The sequence below is a fragment of the Octodon degus genome, unplaced genomic scaffold, assembly GCF_000260255.1.
Source record: "Octodon degus isolate 3935 unplaced genomic scaffold, OctDeg1.0 scaffold00070, whole genome shotgun sequence".
Lineage (NCBI taxonomy): Eukaryota > Metazoa > Chordata > Mammalia > Rodentia > Octodontidae > Octodon > Octodon degus.
In genome coordinates, this window is record NW_004524646.1 from 1,960,135 (window position 1) to 1,978,670 (window position 18,536).

General features: G+C 40.7%; 1 protein-coding gene across 1 annotated transcript in view; it reads right to left on the reverse strand.

Annotated features, from left to right (window-relative positions):
- Window positions 1-18,536, reverse strand: part of Efcab11 (EF-hand calcium binding domain 11) — a 192,723-nt gene that overhangs the window by 145,435 nt on the left and 28,752 nt on the right. Inside the window, exons 3-4 of the mRNA XM_023719624.1 lie at window positions 4,111-4,216; window positions 3,146-3,236 (exon numbers count right to left, since the gene is read on the reverse strand). Coding sequence (XP_023575392.1) covers window positions 3,146-3,236; window positions 4,111-4,216 — 197 coding nt within the window. The remainder of the gene's footprint in view (window positions 1-3,145; window positions 3,237-4,110; window positions 4,217-18,536) is intronic.

Genomic DNA, 18,536 nt, shown 5'->3' on the forward strand with positions numbered 1-18,536 from the left:
TGTCTCTAGTTACCCTCTTATACTACTCCCCAGATGCCAGTTTTCTTCTGGGAAATGTGAGAACAGGCAATGAACTGCATTGCTCAAAAAGTGAGTCTAGCCTGCGAAATATTATGAAATTTTACATTACCGACAGCCTCAACAGCTGATGTTTTTCTTGTTCTTCAAAACTGTCTGTATCACTGAAACAAGGATGTAAGTAAGGGTGTGTGTGTGTAATAGATACCTTTATTTCTTTGGTGTACTTCAATTTACTCAGAAAAGATATTTTTCTTGCCTTTTTGAGTTCAGTACTTACACTTTTTACTCATTTATTCTGGTTATGGATTATGATTTTAATATGATTTAACAAAGTAACCGAGGGCATAGTGACTAACTAAAATGACTTGTTTTGATTGATAGTACAATGGTCTTCAAAATATTTTGAATACAAAATCGTACTAAACAGTCCAAGATCTAAGTATATACAATCCACAATATGAATATTGTGTATTTATAGATTACATATACACTATATATACATATGATATAGGTATGTGTATTATAAAAATATGATATAGGTATTTCTAAATAATTTGATAGACATGTGTTAATGACAAGTGATTTTTGGCTGTCACCAGAAAATCTTGGTAATACTTCTTAACAATAACGTGATGTGGTATAGCTTTATTTCTGTACATCTTGGCTTACTCCATGGTGACTGAGCAGTGTAAAGTTCAATTTGCTTTGTTTTAGAGGCTCAAATAGATATTTCATCACATTGCAGTGATCTAAATGAAAAAGGAGAAAAAAAATAAGTGAAAAAGGGCAATCGTGGTCCTGACAACCTCAGTTTTCAATTCCTTCCTTTGACAATGAAAAAGATTAGGTGCTTTCGATTTTCATATTATTATTATTTCTAACTGAAATTCAGTACATAAACGTTCATCTTTCCTAATATCAAGTCCTTGCTCTTGAAAACGTATTAAAACTATTGAATTTGTATACTTAAAAAAACCCCTGTGATTTAAAACCACCAAAACTTCACAAGATATTTCAGCAAGGTTAGGACATCCCATTTCCAAATTAATGAACATGAAGATGTTTAGAGTCTCAAAAGGCAACACATATCATGTTTAATACAAAATCATACTTCCAAGCATCTGTTTTTAAAAGTCCTCTCCCTGAAGCACAAGTTTCTTCTGGAAGCACTCACTTCCTAGCTCACTGCTTCTGCCTTTAAGGGCTATATTTATTTTTTTTTCTTTGGGGCCTGGGATTGAACTCAGGCCCTTGCACATGCCAGGCAAGTGCTTATTCAACTGAGCTATCTCCCCAGTCCAAGGGCTATATTTAAAATATATATTTTTCAAAAATCTCTACAAAGTAGCATCTACTAAAACCATCTGTGGCACAAAGGCCAGCAAATTTGGGCAAATTGGTTTCCACACAAGAAAAGGGAGTAACAATTGTTGGTTCCTCCTGAGAAAAACAACTTCTGTGTGGTAGAAATATATTGATATTCATTACCAATCTCATCACGAAGTATATAAAAGGGTGTATACTTTTTAAAAAACTTGCTTCTGAAATCAACTGAGTGATCTTGTCTTATACAGCAGTACTTTGTATGCTTCTGGCATTAATTTCTTTGCTCCTCTTCAAGCTCAATAGCTTGCTTGTGAATGATACAGCAAATGCATTCCATACATTCACTGTTAATGTGTGCAAATTCTTATTCAAATAACCTGCTTGCTAATTTCCATTGAGAAGAGCTGGCTTCTGGTCAGATTTTCCTAAATTACTTTTCTCCCCATACCCATCTCTCTTTCCTCACGCTCAGAACCTCCATTAATGAGCACATGAATGCCCAAAGCAAAGCCTACAGTTCCCAATTTCCCTTACCCTTTCCTTTCCAGAGACACACAGCTCTGTATCTAAGAGTCAGCTGGTATAACTTAAGTGGGAATAATTTGTAGCTCTATATTTTTTCAATTTTTTATTATTTTTTAATGTATTTGGTTGGTGCAGGGTCTCACTACACAGCTAAGACTTGTGGTGATCCTCATGCTTTTAGCCTCCCCAGCGCTGGGATTACAGGTGTGCAACACTATGCCTGGACTCTCGCCAGCTCAGCCTGCCCTGGGGGCGGGTTGGTGCAGCATGTGGTGCCAGGGATACAGCCACAGTCTCTGCACTTGCCTAAGCAGGCACTTTAGTCTGTTGAGCTATCTCAACGGCCCCTAATCTGTAGCTTGAAAGCAAGGGGAGATCTTGCCTCCTTTCCACCTAACTGGCTGGAATTCAGATTCGATGGCTGCACCTTAGGCAGCCAAGCATGAAGCAAGGAGAAGCCAGGTGTTAAGGCAGCCAGAGCAACAAGAGATGCAGAACCTGGATCCTTGAGAGGTGTGCTGTCATCAGTCCGCTCTGGGTTGCTAAGTCTATGTGAGAAGGAAAGACATTTTGTGAGCTCCCGGTATTTGTCTTTCTAGCTTTCACTGGTGCACTGAACCCTAATTAAGAACTGATAAACAAAGAGCTCATGCAAGCTGTCAGAGAAGGGTCAGCACAGGCATTCTCTCACACCTGCATGGGCCCACACTGTTAATATTACCTTCAGCCTGCGGTTCTGTCAGAGAAACTACTTTTAAGCTACTTGTCCATTTTCTCCAGATTAGTTCTTAAGAACTATATACTGTAAACTTTTGGGCATGCATGAACTGCAACCCAAGCCAATAGCCTCTTATACAGCAAGCAAGCCACCAGACACCACTGAACACGTCCAACATCTCTTCCCAGGCTACTTCAGAACCATGCATAACCTGAGTCAGACATACCCAGAACGTGGGAGAACACTAGTACTCACATTAAATATGAAGAAAGCTTCATTTCTGGTGGATATATAAACATACAAAGTCATACTCCTTCCCTGGCACTATGAACGAGCGTTTTCATGCATCCTCCTGGTGTGCAAGCTTGCATCCACCTCAGTACCCACTATCATTGCGACCAGGCAATAGCTAACTGCAGATTTCTCTCCCAGATTATGGCACTACTCTGGGAGGTGGAAACATCCACAGGTGGAAAATCAGTGCAAGTTAGAGTTTCCTGCAAATGCAAATGGTAAATCAGAGGGTAGATGGATAGAAAGTGAGTAGTGCCTTACCTGAAAACTTCAACAACAGTCCTTCCAGGTAATCTGGGAGCCACCTGCCTGAATGCTTTTTTGAAATCTTCCAAAGTTAAATAGCCACGATCTATTTGAAAACAAAATATAAAGCTTTTACTTTCTTCTATAAATGCTGTGAACTATTATTTCAGCTGTAAGATCTGTGTACAATGTTGTTTTAATATTTCAGGAGAAAAGAAGTAATGTATAGTTGTTTTTACATACCAGGTGATCTGATACTGTCTTAGTGGGGGAACTTAAGTACCCAGCGAGAGCCTCCTGTTCGTGTGTCCTAGATACCTGAGAGTCACTGCCAGCCCTGCCATCCTTCAGATTCTCTAAGTCCCAGGAAAGGACTATACACAGACATTGCTGTGATATCACATTAAACGTCAAGTCTTTGCAAAATGCCAACGTATTGCAGTCTTCAGAATTCAGCTTTTTTCTTGCTTGGTACTAAACTGTGATGTCTTATTTAAGAGGGAAATACAGTAGTGCTGAAGATACTGAACCTGGAATCACAAGTCTTTTAATTATGTATGGGATCTGTGGGGTCGGGACCTGCGGCGATCCTATCTAGTGTAGAAAAACAACTCCAAACGTGTGGATCAGAGAAGGAGTTGAATGAGAAGGCTATCTACTTCCATGGGTGGCTTGTAGCCTATGTCCCCTCAAATGCAGTCTGCTTGCTGTCACCATTACAGTATAGGTACAATATGCAAGTACAGAAGTACAGCAGAGAAGTACAATTATACAACTGTAAATACTGTATCCATAGTATATGACAGGAATTTAAGATCACAATGGGAGGGAAAAAAGCACACCAACATCTAAGGTAATAGCTAAAGAATACAGTGACGTGATCCCCCAAGTGTATGGTATATTTGATCTAATACACTCCCATTCACAATTCCTTAACAATTTTTATATAAGAACACTTTAAACATTTGAAGCACACTTACAGTGCACATCAAAAGCTGTGAAGATGTGTCTCATCTCATTCCGATACAGTTGAGCTTCCTTCTTTTTCTTTATAATATTTAAAAACTCCCCAAGTACTATGCCTAAAAGTTAGGAGGAAAACAAACATGACTATTTTCCTCTTCAAGAAAAAATAAAACAGACATGAATAGTGATAAATATCACAACTAATTGAATTTCATCTTAATTTCAGTAAATCAGAATTACTTTTAAAATCAAAACGACATTTTACTATGTTCTAAGTAAACCCAACCTTCACAATCAATAGTGTAAACAATAGGCAACCTTAGGTTTCACTGAGCTTTTTTAAGAGATAAAGGAATGACGACCCTGAAAAACTCTGACACTCTTCTCTCTGACAGATCTAAAAAAGAGACACAAAACTACTTATTAAACAGCTCTCATTTTTCTTTCCTTATGCTTCTTTGATCCCTTTTTTCCTAGCCAGATGTCATCTTGGCAGGTTTTTTCCCAACTGGGAGATGGGGTCAAAGAAGTTGTTTCTCAAAAGTCAATATCCATCGCACACTGCAGATAAAGGTGGAAAAAATATTACATAAACAATAGAGCTGGCACCATCCCCAGCCCTGGATACACCCTCAATGTGTTCAGCAGCCTCAGGCTCAGCTTCCTATGACTTTCATAATAAAAGAGCCCAGCATGATGATATGAGATTGGATACTGTGCTTACAGTGTCTATTAAAATGAATTCTAATGTGATCTTTGTACTAGGTTTAAGGAGTCGAGCCAAGAATTTAAACATTTTAGTGAACTGAGCCCTAAATATGTAAAAAGAGTAGTAATTTTAAAAACGTAGGCTTTCCATTAAAAGTTTTCTTTCTATTTTAAAAATAGACCCAAATCATATAATAATCACATGCAACATTTTCCTTTGGATGAATGAATATTTAGCCAAATACTGTTCCTAAAATAGTTCCAATAGCTTGAAAAAAATGTTGAAAGAGTTTTCTTAGTTTCCCATGTCTTCCTTAAAGATACATAACCTAAAAAAACAAAAACAAAAACAAAAAACAAGGGCTAGTGAGATAGCTCAGCCAATTAAAGCACCTGCTTAGGCAGATGCAGGGAATGAGGTTCAATCCCCACTGTGAGGGCTCCGCCCCCAGGGTGCAATGAGACAGGGATTGAGACTGCGCATGGTGGTGTACACCTATAATCCCAGTGATTGGGAGGCTGAAAACAGGAGGACCACTATGAGTCCAATCTGTGTAATGAGACCCTGTAGGCCCTGTACTAAATACATGAAAATAAATAATAAATTAAGATAATTTTGAAAAAAATAAACCTAGCTTAATTTTTAAAGTGATTCTTCTGCAACTTTTTACATTTTTAAAAGTCTTTTATTTACTCGGTACATTGTCTTGCTGTGCAGTTTGGACTCACAGCAATCCTCCTGTCTCAACCTCCCCAGTGCTAGGATTACAGGCATGCGCCACTATGCCCAGTTTCAGTGGCTGGCACGGTGTGTGGTACCGGGGATTGAACCCAGGTCCTTGCACTTGCCAAGCAGGCACTTAAGACTGTCGAGCTATCTCCCTAGTCCCTGCAACTTTTTTTTTTAACCTATGGTGTGTTAGACCCTATTAAACTATGGAAAGAAGGGCCAGCAAGGATAACTCAGCACACTAAATGCCTGCTTAGGCAAGCACAGGGAGCAGGATTCGATTGCTGGCACCACAAGTCTTACTGGCCACAGCACTGGGTGTGCTAAGCCAGCTACCAAGACTGGGCATGGTGGCATATGCCTGTGATCCCAACACTGGGGAGGCTGAAATGGGAGGATCATTAGAAGTTCAAGCTATATAGTCAGACCCTGTACCAAATACATTAATTAGTTAATTAACTAATTAATTCTGGAAAGAGAACAGACATAATTCCAGTTCCAAGGGAAATACTGGGGAAGCTGGGGAGAGTTATTATGCATATCAACTGCAAATGCACATAGTTACAAACTGTGGCATGTGCAGTGAGAAACAGGAGACTGTGACAGTCCTGGGAATCCTCTTGCAGCAGAGACTGGCAAAGAAGTGAGCGCGTGGAGTGAGCAGGAGATAGCAGCTAAGCTCCAAACCATGAAATGCTACCTACTGGCTACAGGATGGGAAGAGGAGCCTTCCAGGTAGTAGAAACCATCTGTGCTAAGACCGTGGGATGAGAAAATGGAAAGAGGCCAGGTGGTTGGAATGGAGAGAGAGAGAGAGAGAGAGAGAGAGAGAGACAGACAGACAGACAGACAGACAGACAGAGGGAGACAGAAGAGAGTGGTAAGCCAGGTAGAGCCAGAATGCATAGGCCTTTGTGCGCCATAATAAATAATTTTGGTTTTATTTGTATTCCAAGAGAAAGTTAATATAAGATTTGGATTGAAAAATGATAGATCTGATTAGTTTATTATTTTTAATGTATTTGGTTGTTACAGGGTTTCACTACGCAGCATGGACGCATAGTGATCCTCCTGTTTTTAGCCTCCCTAGTGCTGGGATTACAGGCATGTGCTACTACACTTGGACTCTGGCCAGCTCAGCCTGCCCTGGGGGTGTGGCTGACGTGGCATGTGGTGCCAGGGATCCAACCACAGTCCCTGCACTTGTATAAGCTTGCCTAAGCAGCCGCTAAGTCTGCTGAGCTATCTTGCCAGTCCCAAGACCTGATTTATTTTTATTTATTTATTTATTTATTTTTCTACTTTTGAGACAGGGTCTTGCTACGGAGTTCAGGCTAGTCTTGAGCTCATTTTGTAGCCCATGCTGCTCTTGAACTCTTAACAATCCTCTTGCCTCAGCCTTCTGAATGCTGGGATCACAGCCATGTGCTACCACGCCTGGCCTGATTTAATTTTTGAAAAGATCTTTCAGGGTATTGTGTTAAAAAGAACTGAGTGCAAAAAGCAAAACCTATAAAAAGGGAGACCAGTTAGGGGCCTCCTGACTGGAGCTGAAGCTGCTTGGGTACTGGCATTGGCAGTGAGTGGAGGAAAAAGCACCCACTTACACTTGAGATAAGAAACGGCACAACTTGAGGAGGCACTACATGTGGCTGGTAAGAAAGAGGATGCCAAGAACCAGATTCTTGTTGAGAACTTGATGGCCTGAGGGGTCATTTAAGGACACGAAAAAACTGAGGGCAAGAACAGGTTTGGTGGTGAAATAAAGTGTCATGATTTGGATATGTTAATAGTCAGTGTTTTCGAGACAACTAATAGTATAAGTGGCAGTGTCAAAAGCAACTTGAAAAGTTACAAGATTTTTTTTAAAGACTAGTGGTTTCTGCAAGCTTCATCAGACCTAGGGTGTGAGCTCCGCCCCCTGTTCTCCTCAACTCAGATAAATGTATAGAATATGTAGACAGTGGCACCTAGAGGGGTCCAGCCACCCTTCCATGGGGACAGGAGAAATTTGAGGGAACATGAGGCCCCTCCCCGTTCTCAGAGCTTTCTCTTAAGAAAGCCTTCCTCTTTTGCACCAGGCCTCCCTCGCTTGTTTGCAAGAAGTGAGCAAAGGGACCTGAGCGTAGGGACCTGAGGGGCCTGTAACAAGAGGAAAACATCAAGGAGGCAACTGGTTTTCCCTCTGGGCAAGAAAACATCTTCCTGCAGCTAGCAGAGCTTCAGACAACAAATGCACTCAGGCCCTGGCATCTGTAGAGGTTGTCCCAAGACCGTCAGGAGGTTGAACTCTAGGAAACATAAGTAAGTCCCTTATGAGAAATCCTGCAATATTTGCATCTAACCTACACATATCCTCCCATGTACTTTAAATCATCCCTGGTTTACTTGTACTTAATACAATGCAAGCATTATACAAATAGTGTTACATTTTATCATTCAGGAATAATGACAAAAGTCTGCACATGTGCAGTACGGTGCAGCTTTTTCCGAACAGTTTCCATCTGCAATGGGCTGCAGTCTGGCACCTGCAGCTACAGAGAGCTGACTGTGCTGTATGGAGTCAGCACACGTAGAATTTTTTTTTTTTATGGTAGTTGCTAAGGATAGAAATTGATGTGGCTCCACTCCCAACTAATCACTCTTGTGACCAGAGAACATATTTTCAAATGCTGAGGCTAAAACTGAAGTCCAGCCAGCATGCTCCCATAAGATCATATCTATAACTCTAGTTTCACAAACTCCAAAAAGTAATCAATTAAACAGAAACTAGAGTTGTTGAGATTCTTATGTAACTCACCCACTAATCATGGTGCATTTTACAGACCCATCACCATCTGGCCCCCACCTGCCTCTCCAGCTCTCTGGCTAGCTTCCTGCTGCTGCTCCAGGATCACAGACTCCACGCACCTGCACACATACACGCACTGTCTGGAAAGCAGCTTTTTCTTTATTTCTCCTACTGAGTCTTCACACCTTCTTCCAGATGCAGCTCAAACATTACCTGCTCTCTGAAGGCGTCTCTGATTTCCCTGAGTCGCTTTGCCATGAGCAAAACCCAGCACTCACAGTACGATGGTCAAATTGATTAGGATCTGCAGTATGTGTCTGGCCACACGTTTGCCTGAGATAGGCCAAGGGAAAGCAGTGGGCACTATTGAAACTTTCATCCCCATGTTTAGCACGAGGCCTGACATGTAGTAATCATTAGTTACATGTTCGCTAACAAGTAATATATAATAAATAAAGATTAGGAAGGTGTAATTTCTAGTTTTCAACAAAAAATATTAAATATATGTTTGTTTCGTTTTTTTTTGCAGCGCCAGGAATTGAACTCAGGACCTTTGCGCTTATTCTACTGAGCTATCCACCCAACCCTAAATATATGTTTTAAATCATCTTATAATTCTAAAAACTAATGCCAAAATGGAGGCCACATTTTACTCACATAGCCAGCAAAATAAGCCAACATTTTAGAAACTTTTGTTTCTTAATATATAATTACTTAGTAAAAAGGAAACAAAATTCTGAAAGAAGAAAATGCATGCCTAATATTTGTGTTTATCACTGCATCTGACTTAGAGAAAGGACTGGAAGAGGAGCACAGTTATGTGGTGTCAAGTACGAGCACAGGGAAGAAAAGCAATGGCCTGGTGACATCTTTTAAATTACATATTCAGATAATGCCCAAGTTTGGAGCTATAAAGTATGCAGGTCTTTATTCCATATTCTTGTACAATAGGTAAATGTTCTCTAGTTATCCTAGGAGAAAATATAGAGTTAATTTGAATGATTATTAGCAGTTAAAAAGAGAAACAATCTAATAACACAAATAGCTGGTCTGTGTGATGAAGTCCTTTCAAACTATTTTCCCAGTTACACACAGTACCTTTTAAAGTCAATATACCAGAGGTCGGGCTGGGGAGATAGTTCAGTGGAATAAGTGCTTGACCTGCCAAGCACAAGGTCCTGAGTTCAATCCCTGGTACCACCAAAAAAATAAGTAAAAACAAACAAATAAATAAATAAATACACTAGGGGTCAAGGGCATCCCATACATATATTAAACCACGTAAACATGCCCCTTCTCTGATGCCTTCATGTTGTCTGCCCGGATTGCACACACCCAGAGGCAAGCCCTGCTTCTAAAAAGATCAAGTCTTCCTTCAGCTCTCCTCTTACAATAATATGATCACTTTCCAAAGCTAATACTTACTATTTACTATTCCTAAGGCTTTGTGGCGCAAACACATTAATGAAGTCTTATATATCTTGCTGCTCTTTAAATGGCCTAGAAGAGTTCTTACTACTAGCTCCACCTGCTGTCACAATATTCAAACTAAAAACTACCACTTCACGAAGACTTTCAATAATTCTATTGACATCAGATTTCATACCCAATGAGAAGTGCATTATCTGTGTCCCTCCCTGGAGTACAAGACTATATTCAGGAAATTCTAATTTCAAATAGCACTGAGTGCTTTACGCACACTAATAATGGCTACCTGACCATGCTTTACTCTAGTTATAAATCAGGGTCACAATAACATCGGGAAACACACAATCTCTGTGTTTACCTCCATTAATTAATGTGGCTGCAGCCAGTGTTCAGAAATTGCCTGTGTGCTTGGACTCTATCAGTGGTGTACAGCCCTTCTCCTGTAGGAAAGGTCCTTCTCTATAAAAAAGGACAGTTCAAAGCATAGAGATGAAGGCACAGTGATTCAGTCTGAGGGAGAAGTGCAGTTCCCCACACTCTGCAGCGTCCCTATGAACATCCCCTTCAATCAAGCTGGAGCTTATCTCCAGGAAGTGAAAAGAAGGAAGATCCAGGTACCCGAACACACCCATCAGGAGCACACCCCGTGATCTCACTTCCTTCTACCAGGCCCCACTTCCTAAGGGTTCTGCCGCCTCCCCACAGCACAAGATACTGCAGGCCGAGCAGGCAGTATAGGGCTTTGGGGGTCAGTTAAGATGCTAAGCATGACAAACATCTCTGTTCTTTATAAATTCTTCCTGATTCTGAAGTCTATATTTTCAACACAAATGGAAAATATCCTTCCATTTTATAAGCTATACTTGGCAAAACGGACTCTTTTCATATTTATAATGGGTACATAAGTGAACATATATACACCATATATATATACATATATATATATATATATATATATATATATATATATATAATTTGCTAAAAAAATAGAAAAAAAATAATTTGCTTTCCAAACTTGTTTTACACATGTGATATAGATATTCCACATAGAAAGACAGACTAGAGGGGCTGGGGAGATGGCTCAGTAGAATAAGTGCTTCCCTGGCAAGCGCAAGGGCCTGAGTTCAATCCCTGGCTCCGCCAAAAAAAAAAAAAGGAAGACAGACTAGAAATGTTATTTTTTTCTCCCTACATTTTGTTTTTAAGACATTTCCTAGTGGGGTAATCATCTTTCACCACAAGGGAGGATATATTCAAAAGTCCAATAAAACTACATGAATTTTTCCTTGAAAGTTCCATTATGCATATATATATTTTGTGGTTCACAGTCCTAAGCTTCAGGGTCAGCACACACAGAGATATCCTCTTGAAAATGAAGTAGTCTAGTGTCTGGCTATCACAGTGAGCTCAAATTAGAAATTGCAATAAGCAGGAATAGAGTGAAGGAGAAAACAATAAAAATGCCCTGTTATGTAGAGTGTAAGCCTGGTGCTAGGTTTAACAGAAAAGGGAGGGTCCATGTCCATTGTGTGATGTATTAACTTTCCCAGAGATCAAAAATGCCTAAAAATGAGAGCTTACAAGGATTAAGTGGCCTTTTAAAAAGTACAATGCAAGCCTTCAGTTTGAGAAATAAAACTTAGATTACGGCTTCTGGAGGCCATGATGGGGTAAAAAAAGATAGACTGTGTTGCATAAAAAGACTGTGAGGACAGAAGGTGAATGTGATATCAACAATGAGTTGTCACAGCAAGACGGTTAAGTAAATTCAGAGGACTAATATTTTTTTCTAGCTGCCTACAGAAAAGCAGGGAAATAAAGAGAAAAGAATCTACCTTAATGGAAGAAATCAAGTTTTACTATACATTGGGAGGAAAATGAGTAAAAATAGGTTATAGCAGGATGGAGAAATCTGAACCAATAAAATCTTCTTTCTATCAAACACGGACAGGAATCATTACCTTTTTTATTACATACATCTCCTGCTCATAAAATTCCAATGGCTCCTCAGTGTTAATAGTGTAGAAGCCTAACACATTATTCTAGAAGTTAAGGCCTCATCCTCCCTCCTCTGAAAGCTGGTCCGTAAGCTCATTTCTAATTCTCAGTTCCTAGCAGGCCAGCACACAGACTGTGATGGTGAATCTTGGTCAGCAACTTGACTGTCTTGAGAGATACCTAGATTAATAAGGCACTTTGGGTGAGCCGCAGGGCGCAACTTTGACTACATCCAGTCCTCGGCTCCTGCTTCTCGGGCTCTTTCCTGCTCACTCTACCTTCTGGCTGCCATAAGCCCAGCCACTTTCCTCTGCCACACCTTTCTGCCACGTTTCTGCCTAGAAGTGAGCTGACCATTGACTGAAACGACTGATTGCATAAGCCTAAAGAAACCCTCCTTCTGTGAGGAAAAAAATTCAGCCAGCAAGGTAAATATGATGAGGGGAAAGGGCCTATAAGAGAGAGCATAAAAGGATGGCACACAGAAGTCCTTATAAAAAAGACAGCCTGCCTGACTTATCCACCCCTAGCTGTGAAGAGAAGGGTACTACTTCTGCAAAGTCTCCATGACACCCAGTATTTTTCTGGTCTTGTTTTGTGAGGTCTTGCTGTTTCCCAGGCTGGCCTTAAACTTGAGATCATCCCCACCTCAGTCTCTTGAAAAATGGGATTACAGGCATGTAGTACTGTGTCTAACATCATCCAGTGGGTTTTCTTTTCTTTTCTTTCTTTTTTTCTTTTCTTTTTTTTTTTTTAAATGTATTTAGTAGAGAGTCTACAGGGTCTCACTACACAGATGGACTCATAGTAATCCTCCTGTTTTCAGCCTACCAAGCACTGGGATTACAGGTATGCACCACCATGCCCAGCCTCAATCGTGGTCTCAGCGCGCCCCGGGGACAGGGCCAGCACAGCATGCAGGGGATCATCCAGTGTTTTACGGAATCAAAATGTGCAGGGTCATCTGACTTAGTGCTGACTTCCACCCAGCAGAACAGAGGTAAACAAAAGGTGGAGAAGGAACACAGCTGGTGGCTCTCTGCATTCATTTATCAAGTTCTTTTTGGCTTCATCCCTTTTCCAAATCTCACCCATCTCCAATATCAGGCTGTAGGTCTACATGTAGCTAGGAAGGGAGCATTGCCTTTCTCTGAACTCTAAGAGATTTTACTGCCTGTCATACAACATCTGGCTATAAAAGAAGTGGCAGTACTTCTCCCTCCCCTATCATATGACATTTTTAAAAACTGTACTTTGATCAGTGCTTGTATCTAATTCTTTTCTATTCAATTCTCTAAAGGATAATTAAGTCAACAATTATATGGGTAACTACCTGTGGGCAATACCACAAACTGGTCCTATGATTATAATTTCAAAATACAGTAACTTTAATTTATATGCAGTTTCTTTATGATAGAAAAGAACTGAGAATTTGAAAACCTCATCACTGCTATACCCTGACCTTTGTTCTGAAGGTAAAAGTCAAGAAAAGAATCCAAAATCATAAAAAACTGTATTTTAAAATAAAACCTTAACCACTAGAAAATGGAAATTTACATTTAGCAAAATACGTTCAGTAGTAAATGAACAAGTCAGACAAGACAGTAGTAGATAAAAGCATAAAAGTAAACTGACCATTAACCTAATCATCCACAAATTATTTTTCAATTGAGTTTATACTGCAGAGTATGACTTAGTCCAACAGTCTATAATTACCATTATGATGACTCAATCTCTTTGATTTTTCCATCATTTAAAGTTGAAGGTCAAAAGCAAGTTCCTAGAAAGGTTTTCCTTTTGTCAGTATGAAAGTAATATATGTGTATTCTTTTAAAAGGGCATTAATATATGGAAACAAAGAAAAATGTTCAACTTTACCATCTACTGAAAGAAAAATTCTGGGGATGCGATATTTTCTTAGGTGTATTTTATATAGATTTGGGACAATAACCAAGGTACTTGCATGAGGAACCAGTGGAGCAATGCTCACTCAGTTATCACCAGTAGCATGCAGCACACTGCCAGTAAGGGTCCCATAAAAATGCAGCTCTTCAAACTGCTATCAAATTCCTTGCATTGCATTCCACAACGATCCAAGTCATCTGGGGTCTGTGTACTTGGAGTATACTTGCTTTTACAGAGTCGTCCCAAAGTATTCTGCTATTAAACACAAGCCTACACTAAAGAAACCTTAAGAAGCCACCTCATAAACTCACTATTTGCTAAACCATTTTTGGACATCAATATCCATCTACCAGTCTCTTCCCTATGAGATGTCATGGATGAACTGTTCCACAGCAGGAAGTCTACACCTCTCTAGGAAAAGGATTTTATTGCATGGAAACTTGACCACTGTACTTGTATTCCTACATTTAGTTTGGCTGCTAGATAGCTAGGAATAAAATCTGCTTAGTGTGTTTTGGTTTTGGTTTTATGACAAGGTCTCATCTACTACCCAGGCTAGCCTCAAATTCACCCTCCTCTTGCCTCATCCTCCCAAGTAGGCAGCATTATGGGTATGAGCCCAAACACCTAGCTACAGAATCAAATTTGATATCCCTCCCACTTCAATTCACTGCCTATTTCAGTTCCTTGGAGGGATAAATATTGGTCTCAATTCATATTACAAACATGATCCAAAGCACTATTAAGTCAAGGGAAAGATGTGAGAGTAACACTGAGGACAGACTGCTCTGGACTACTGCTTTCTACCTAGCTATGTCACCCTAGGAAAGTTAACCTCTCTAAGCTTCAGGATTTTTTTTTAACTTATCAAATGGGGATAATCATCAGATCACAGTTGTATTAAATATAGTATCTACTGCATAATGCTCATCACACATCTGCACATGGTAATTGCTGAGGAAATGACAGCTGTAATTATTAGCTATAATAACATAACAAATGCTGTATTATATGTGAAAGTATTTTATAAACAGAGCCATACAAATGCCAGGTATATATTACTTTATTATTATTACTTTATTATTTTATTATTCTTCTGTGGGGCTAGATTCCTCATTTTGAAAAGGGTACAAACTTGGGTGGGGTGGTCCATACCTCTAATTCCAGAACTCTGAAAGCTGAGACAGGTAGATCACTGTGTGTTTGAGGCCACTAAGGGCTACAACGTTAGTTCAAGGCCAGCCTGAACATAGCAAGACCTTGGAGAGAGAAGAGAGAAGAGAGAGAGGGGAGAGACGAGAGGGGAAGAGAGAAGAGAAGGGAGAGGGGAGAGAGGAGAGGGAAAGAGAGAGAGAAAGAGAGAGAGAGAAGGGAGGGAGACAGGCAATCAATGACTGCTTCCTAAGGCTCTTCTACTTAGAAACTTCTTTCATTCTATGCACTTAAAGACGGTAAAAACAAGAAATAAAACTCCCCTTGAAAGAGGTAGCAGCAACACTGTATACTAAAGCTAATCTCAACAGCAACCTGCTGTTTCCTTAAACAAGTAGCCTGATTTGTTTTCTACCAGTCACATATTTTCTTCTTCCTGGATACACTGAACAGTTTTTGCTTATACCCACTTGCTTGTTATGTTAGGCAGTAAATAACGTCAGTGCCACTTTGTGGCTCCTCATTCTGCCTGCCCTCAGATGTTCCAGCACTTACTTTCTTACCATCTACTCATTTCTAATACCTTTGACTTGATTCTTCACCCTTCTTGAATTTTACCAAGAACCTCTTCAGAAATTACCACCTGCTAAGAGGACCAGCGCTCCCAGAAAGCAGGTCTGGGCATCCAGGTTCTTTTCTGAAGTGAAGTGTGTACATCTGCAGAACTCAGCTTTGCCTGGGGAGTGAGTCGGGATCAATCCAGGCCATGAGTTTGAACCTCACCCAAGAGACTGCACAGCCACCCTGGCTGCAAAAGACATTTGGCATTACCCTGACTGTCACCTAAGGCAAGGCTAGGTTAGCAAAGGTAGACTTCCCAAGTCACTGCTACCAAGAACAACTTTGGAAAGTTGGTTACCAGAATAAATGTTTCCAGGATGCCAAGACCAACATTTGGCTTCTCTGGGATCAAAACATTAAGGAAAGAAGTAATACATTTGAAAAGATGTTTAATCTGAGCATGAACCCTCTTCCTTCAAGAGAAATAACAAGCAAACCTGACTCCCATCATCAGCAGGGAAGAGAAAGGGATTTCTTGCTGGAGGGCTACTGCATTGTTCCAGCTGCACATTTGTTGCCTTGAATCTTCCCCTGAGACTCAAGCTAGCTGAAGGTAAACCTGAGCCAAAGCTAGCTATGGAGTTTGCACCCTACCTTTAAACTTTTCCTTTAATTTAGTATTGATATCAAGACTGGAAGCAAAAGGAAAAATAATAGAAACCTGAAGACTAAAGTGAGTCCTGGCACAGTAATTTTGGAATAAGGCATTCAGTACCTACATTTGATCTCGTTCCTCCAATCTAATCCTTTTTCAGATAGTTTCCTTGAATTTCTCAGGTGACTAATTTACTTTGAAATATATTTTAAAATTAATTATTAGGAAAAGATGCCCAAAAGGAAGCACCCTAATGATCTGACTGAGAAACAGACGTGAGAGTCCTTCTTTGATATCAAATGCAAGGAAGTGCACACTGGAACAAGTCCCAGAGCAAATTATCAAAGTCAAAAAGCCCTGAGTCACAGGGAAGACTAAATTTGGCATCAAAAAAAATGCCAGGTGAAGCAATCCTCTGGCCATAACAAATGTGAGAACATGTTCCCTAATAAAGCAGCCTTCGTTATACAGAGAACTGAGGCGGGGAGAAACCACATGAATGTACTGACTACAGGGGTGCTCTTGTCTCCACATCAGAACTCAAATCAAAAGAAGCTCCAGGACTGCAACAAATGATGGAAATATTTCCGGATGAAGGCAAAATGTGAGCCTTAGAGAACTCATAAAGCAGAGGAAATTTTGTAAATTTCATGAAATATGAGCTCCTTTCAGCCACAAGTCAAACTTCTTGCTAACATCAGAAAGAAAAATCCAGGGAAAGAAGGCATCAACAGGATACCTGGAACAAAATCAGCCACAAATCAGCCTCTACTTCAAGTCAGAGCACTAGCACTGAAGAATAGCTTTTGGAATGTAATGGTGGGAAGCCTGCCAGAATGCACCCTTCAATGTGCACACCAGTCCTCAGAGAAGCAAAGCTCTATAGGGGCAATACATGTGGAGCAATCTTTGTATGAAGCCATATCTTACCAAATACGAGAGACTGCACATGAGGAGGCGGCCTATGGATACAGTCAATGTCAAGAAAGGTTTCACTGAACCTTTATTCAACATCAAAGAACTTACCACATGGGTAAAGAATATAGAAACTAGTTCTTCCAGAATTCACACCTCCCTGTGCAGCAGAGAACTAAAGAAAGGAAAGTTAACCTGCAGTGTTAACACTTTCATAGATAAGGAAAGAAAATCTTTAGTATGAAGTCAAATCTTGAATTCAAAATCAAAGAAAGGAAACCCATGAGATTAAAGAACGTTAAAGTGCTTCCAGCTACAAATATGTCTGCCATATCCAAAAAGTCACAGGATAAATACTATATAAACATAGTCAACCAGGGAAGACCTATGTTCACACAAGAACAACTCATTCATACGAGGGAACTCCTAAAAAGGAGAAATTTTATCAACATAGTGCCAGAAATTCTTCTACCAGACACATAACCCTTTGATTTGAATATTCACATAGCAATTCTAAGAAAAAATATAGAGAAGGATTCATCAAGAAGTTACAGCCCCAGATCCAGTCCTAGCCCAGACAATGGTGAGTGTGTGGGATAGCTTCCTGCTACCCTGCACCAGTGGGACCAACTGGTCCAAACCCAGGCACAGTGTGGGTGAGACCCTCTTCCACCTCCTTGGGAGCCCCCCACCACTCCACAGTACCCCCCCACCCCGCCCGCCGCCTGAGAATTTCTGCCACGTTCTGGGGACCCCCAGATCCATTCCTAGCCTAGGCCCTAGTGAGTGTATGGGAGAAATTCTGGCTACCCTGCGCCAGCGGGACCTACCGGTTCAAGCCCAGGCGCAGGATGGGTGAGACCCTCTTCCACCCCCTTGAGACCTCCCCACCATTCCGCAGCACCCCACCACCACCCTGACCGCCCAGTGAGAATTTCTGCCACATTCTGTGGACCCCTAGATCAAGTCCTAGTCCAGGCCTGGTGAGTGTATGGGAGAGCTTCCTCTTCCCCCTACTCCACCGTGTCCCCTCCAGGCTCAGCTCAGGCCTGGCATACAGGCATGGGGTGAAACCCTTCAGCTGCAGTCCCTGCAGAGAGAGTAGGGGACAGAACCACCCAGCTAGTCCAGGAGCAGAACATCTTACCAGAGGGGCACAACAGGTTCACTCCCAAGGGCAGCAGCAGGAAGGAGCTGAGCATAGCAGCCAGACCCAAGCCAGGCACAGCTGGATAAATCCAAACTTTGTAGATCTACAGCTGAATTTCAGTAGGTGTTAAGGTTATAACTGCACCAAAGCTCTACAACAAAGGTCAGAGGACAGAAAATGACACAAAATGACAACAAGATGGAGCAAAATGCAATTTCAGACCCAAAGCTCACCCATAACAAGTGCAGAGAACACTAACACAGAACAAATTGGGAATCACACAGCTGAAATCAATGAATCAACAGCTTCTGAAATAAAGAAACAACTGCAGAAAGGCATAGAGGAACTCAAATTGGAAATGAAAAAAGAAATCCCCGAACTAATAGCATCTGCTGTAAAGAATCAAATGCAGAAACATATGGAGGAAACCCAATGCCCACCCAGAAC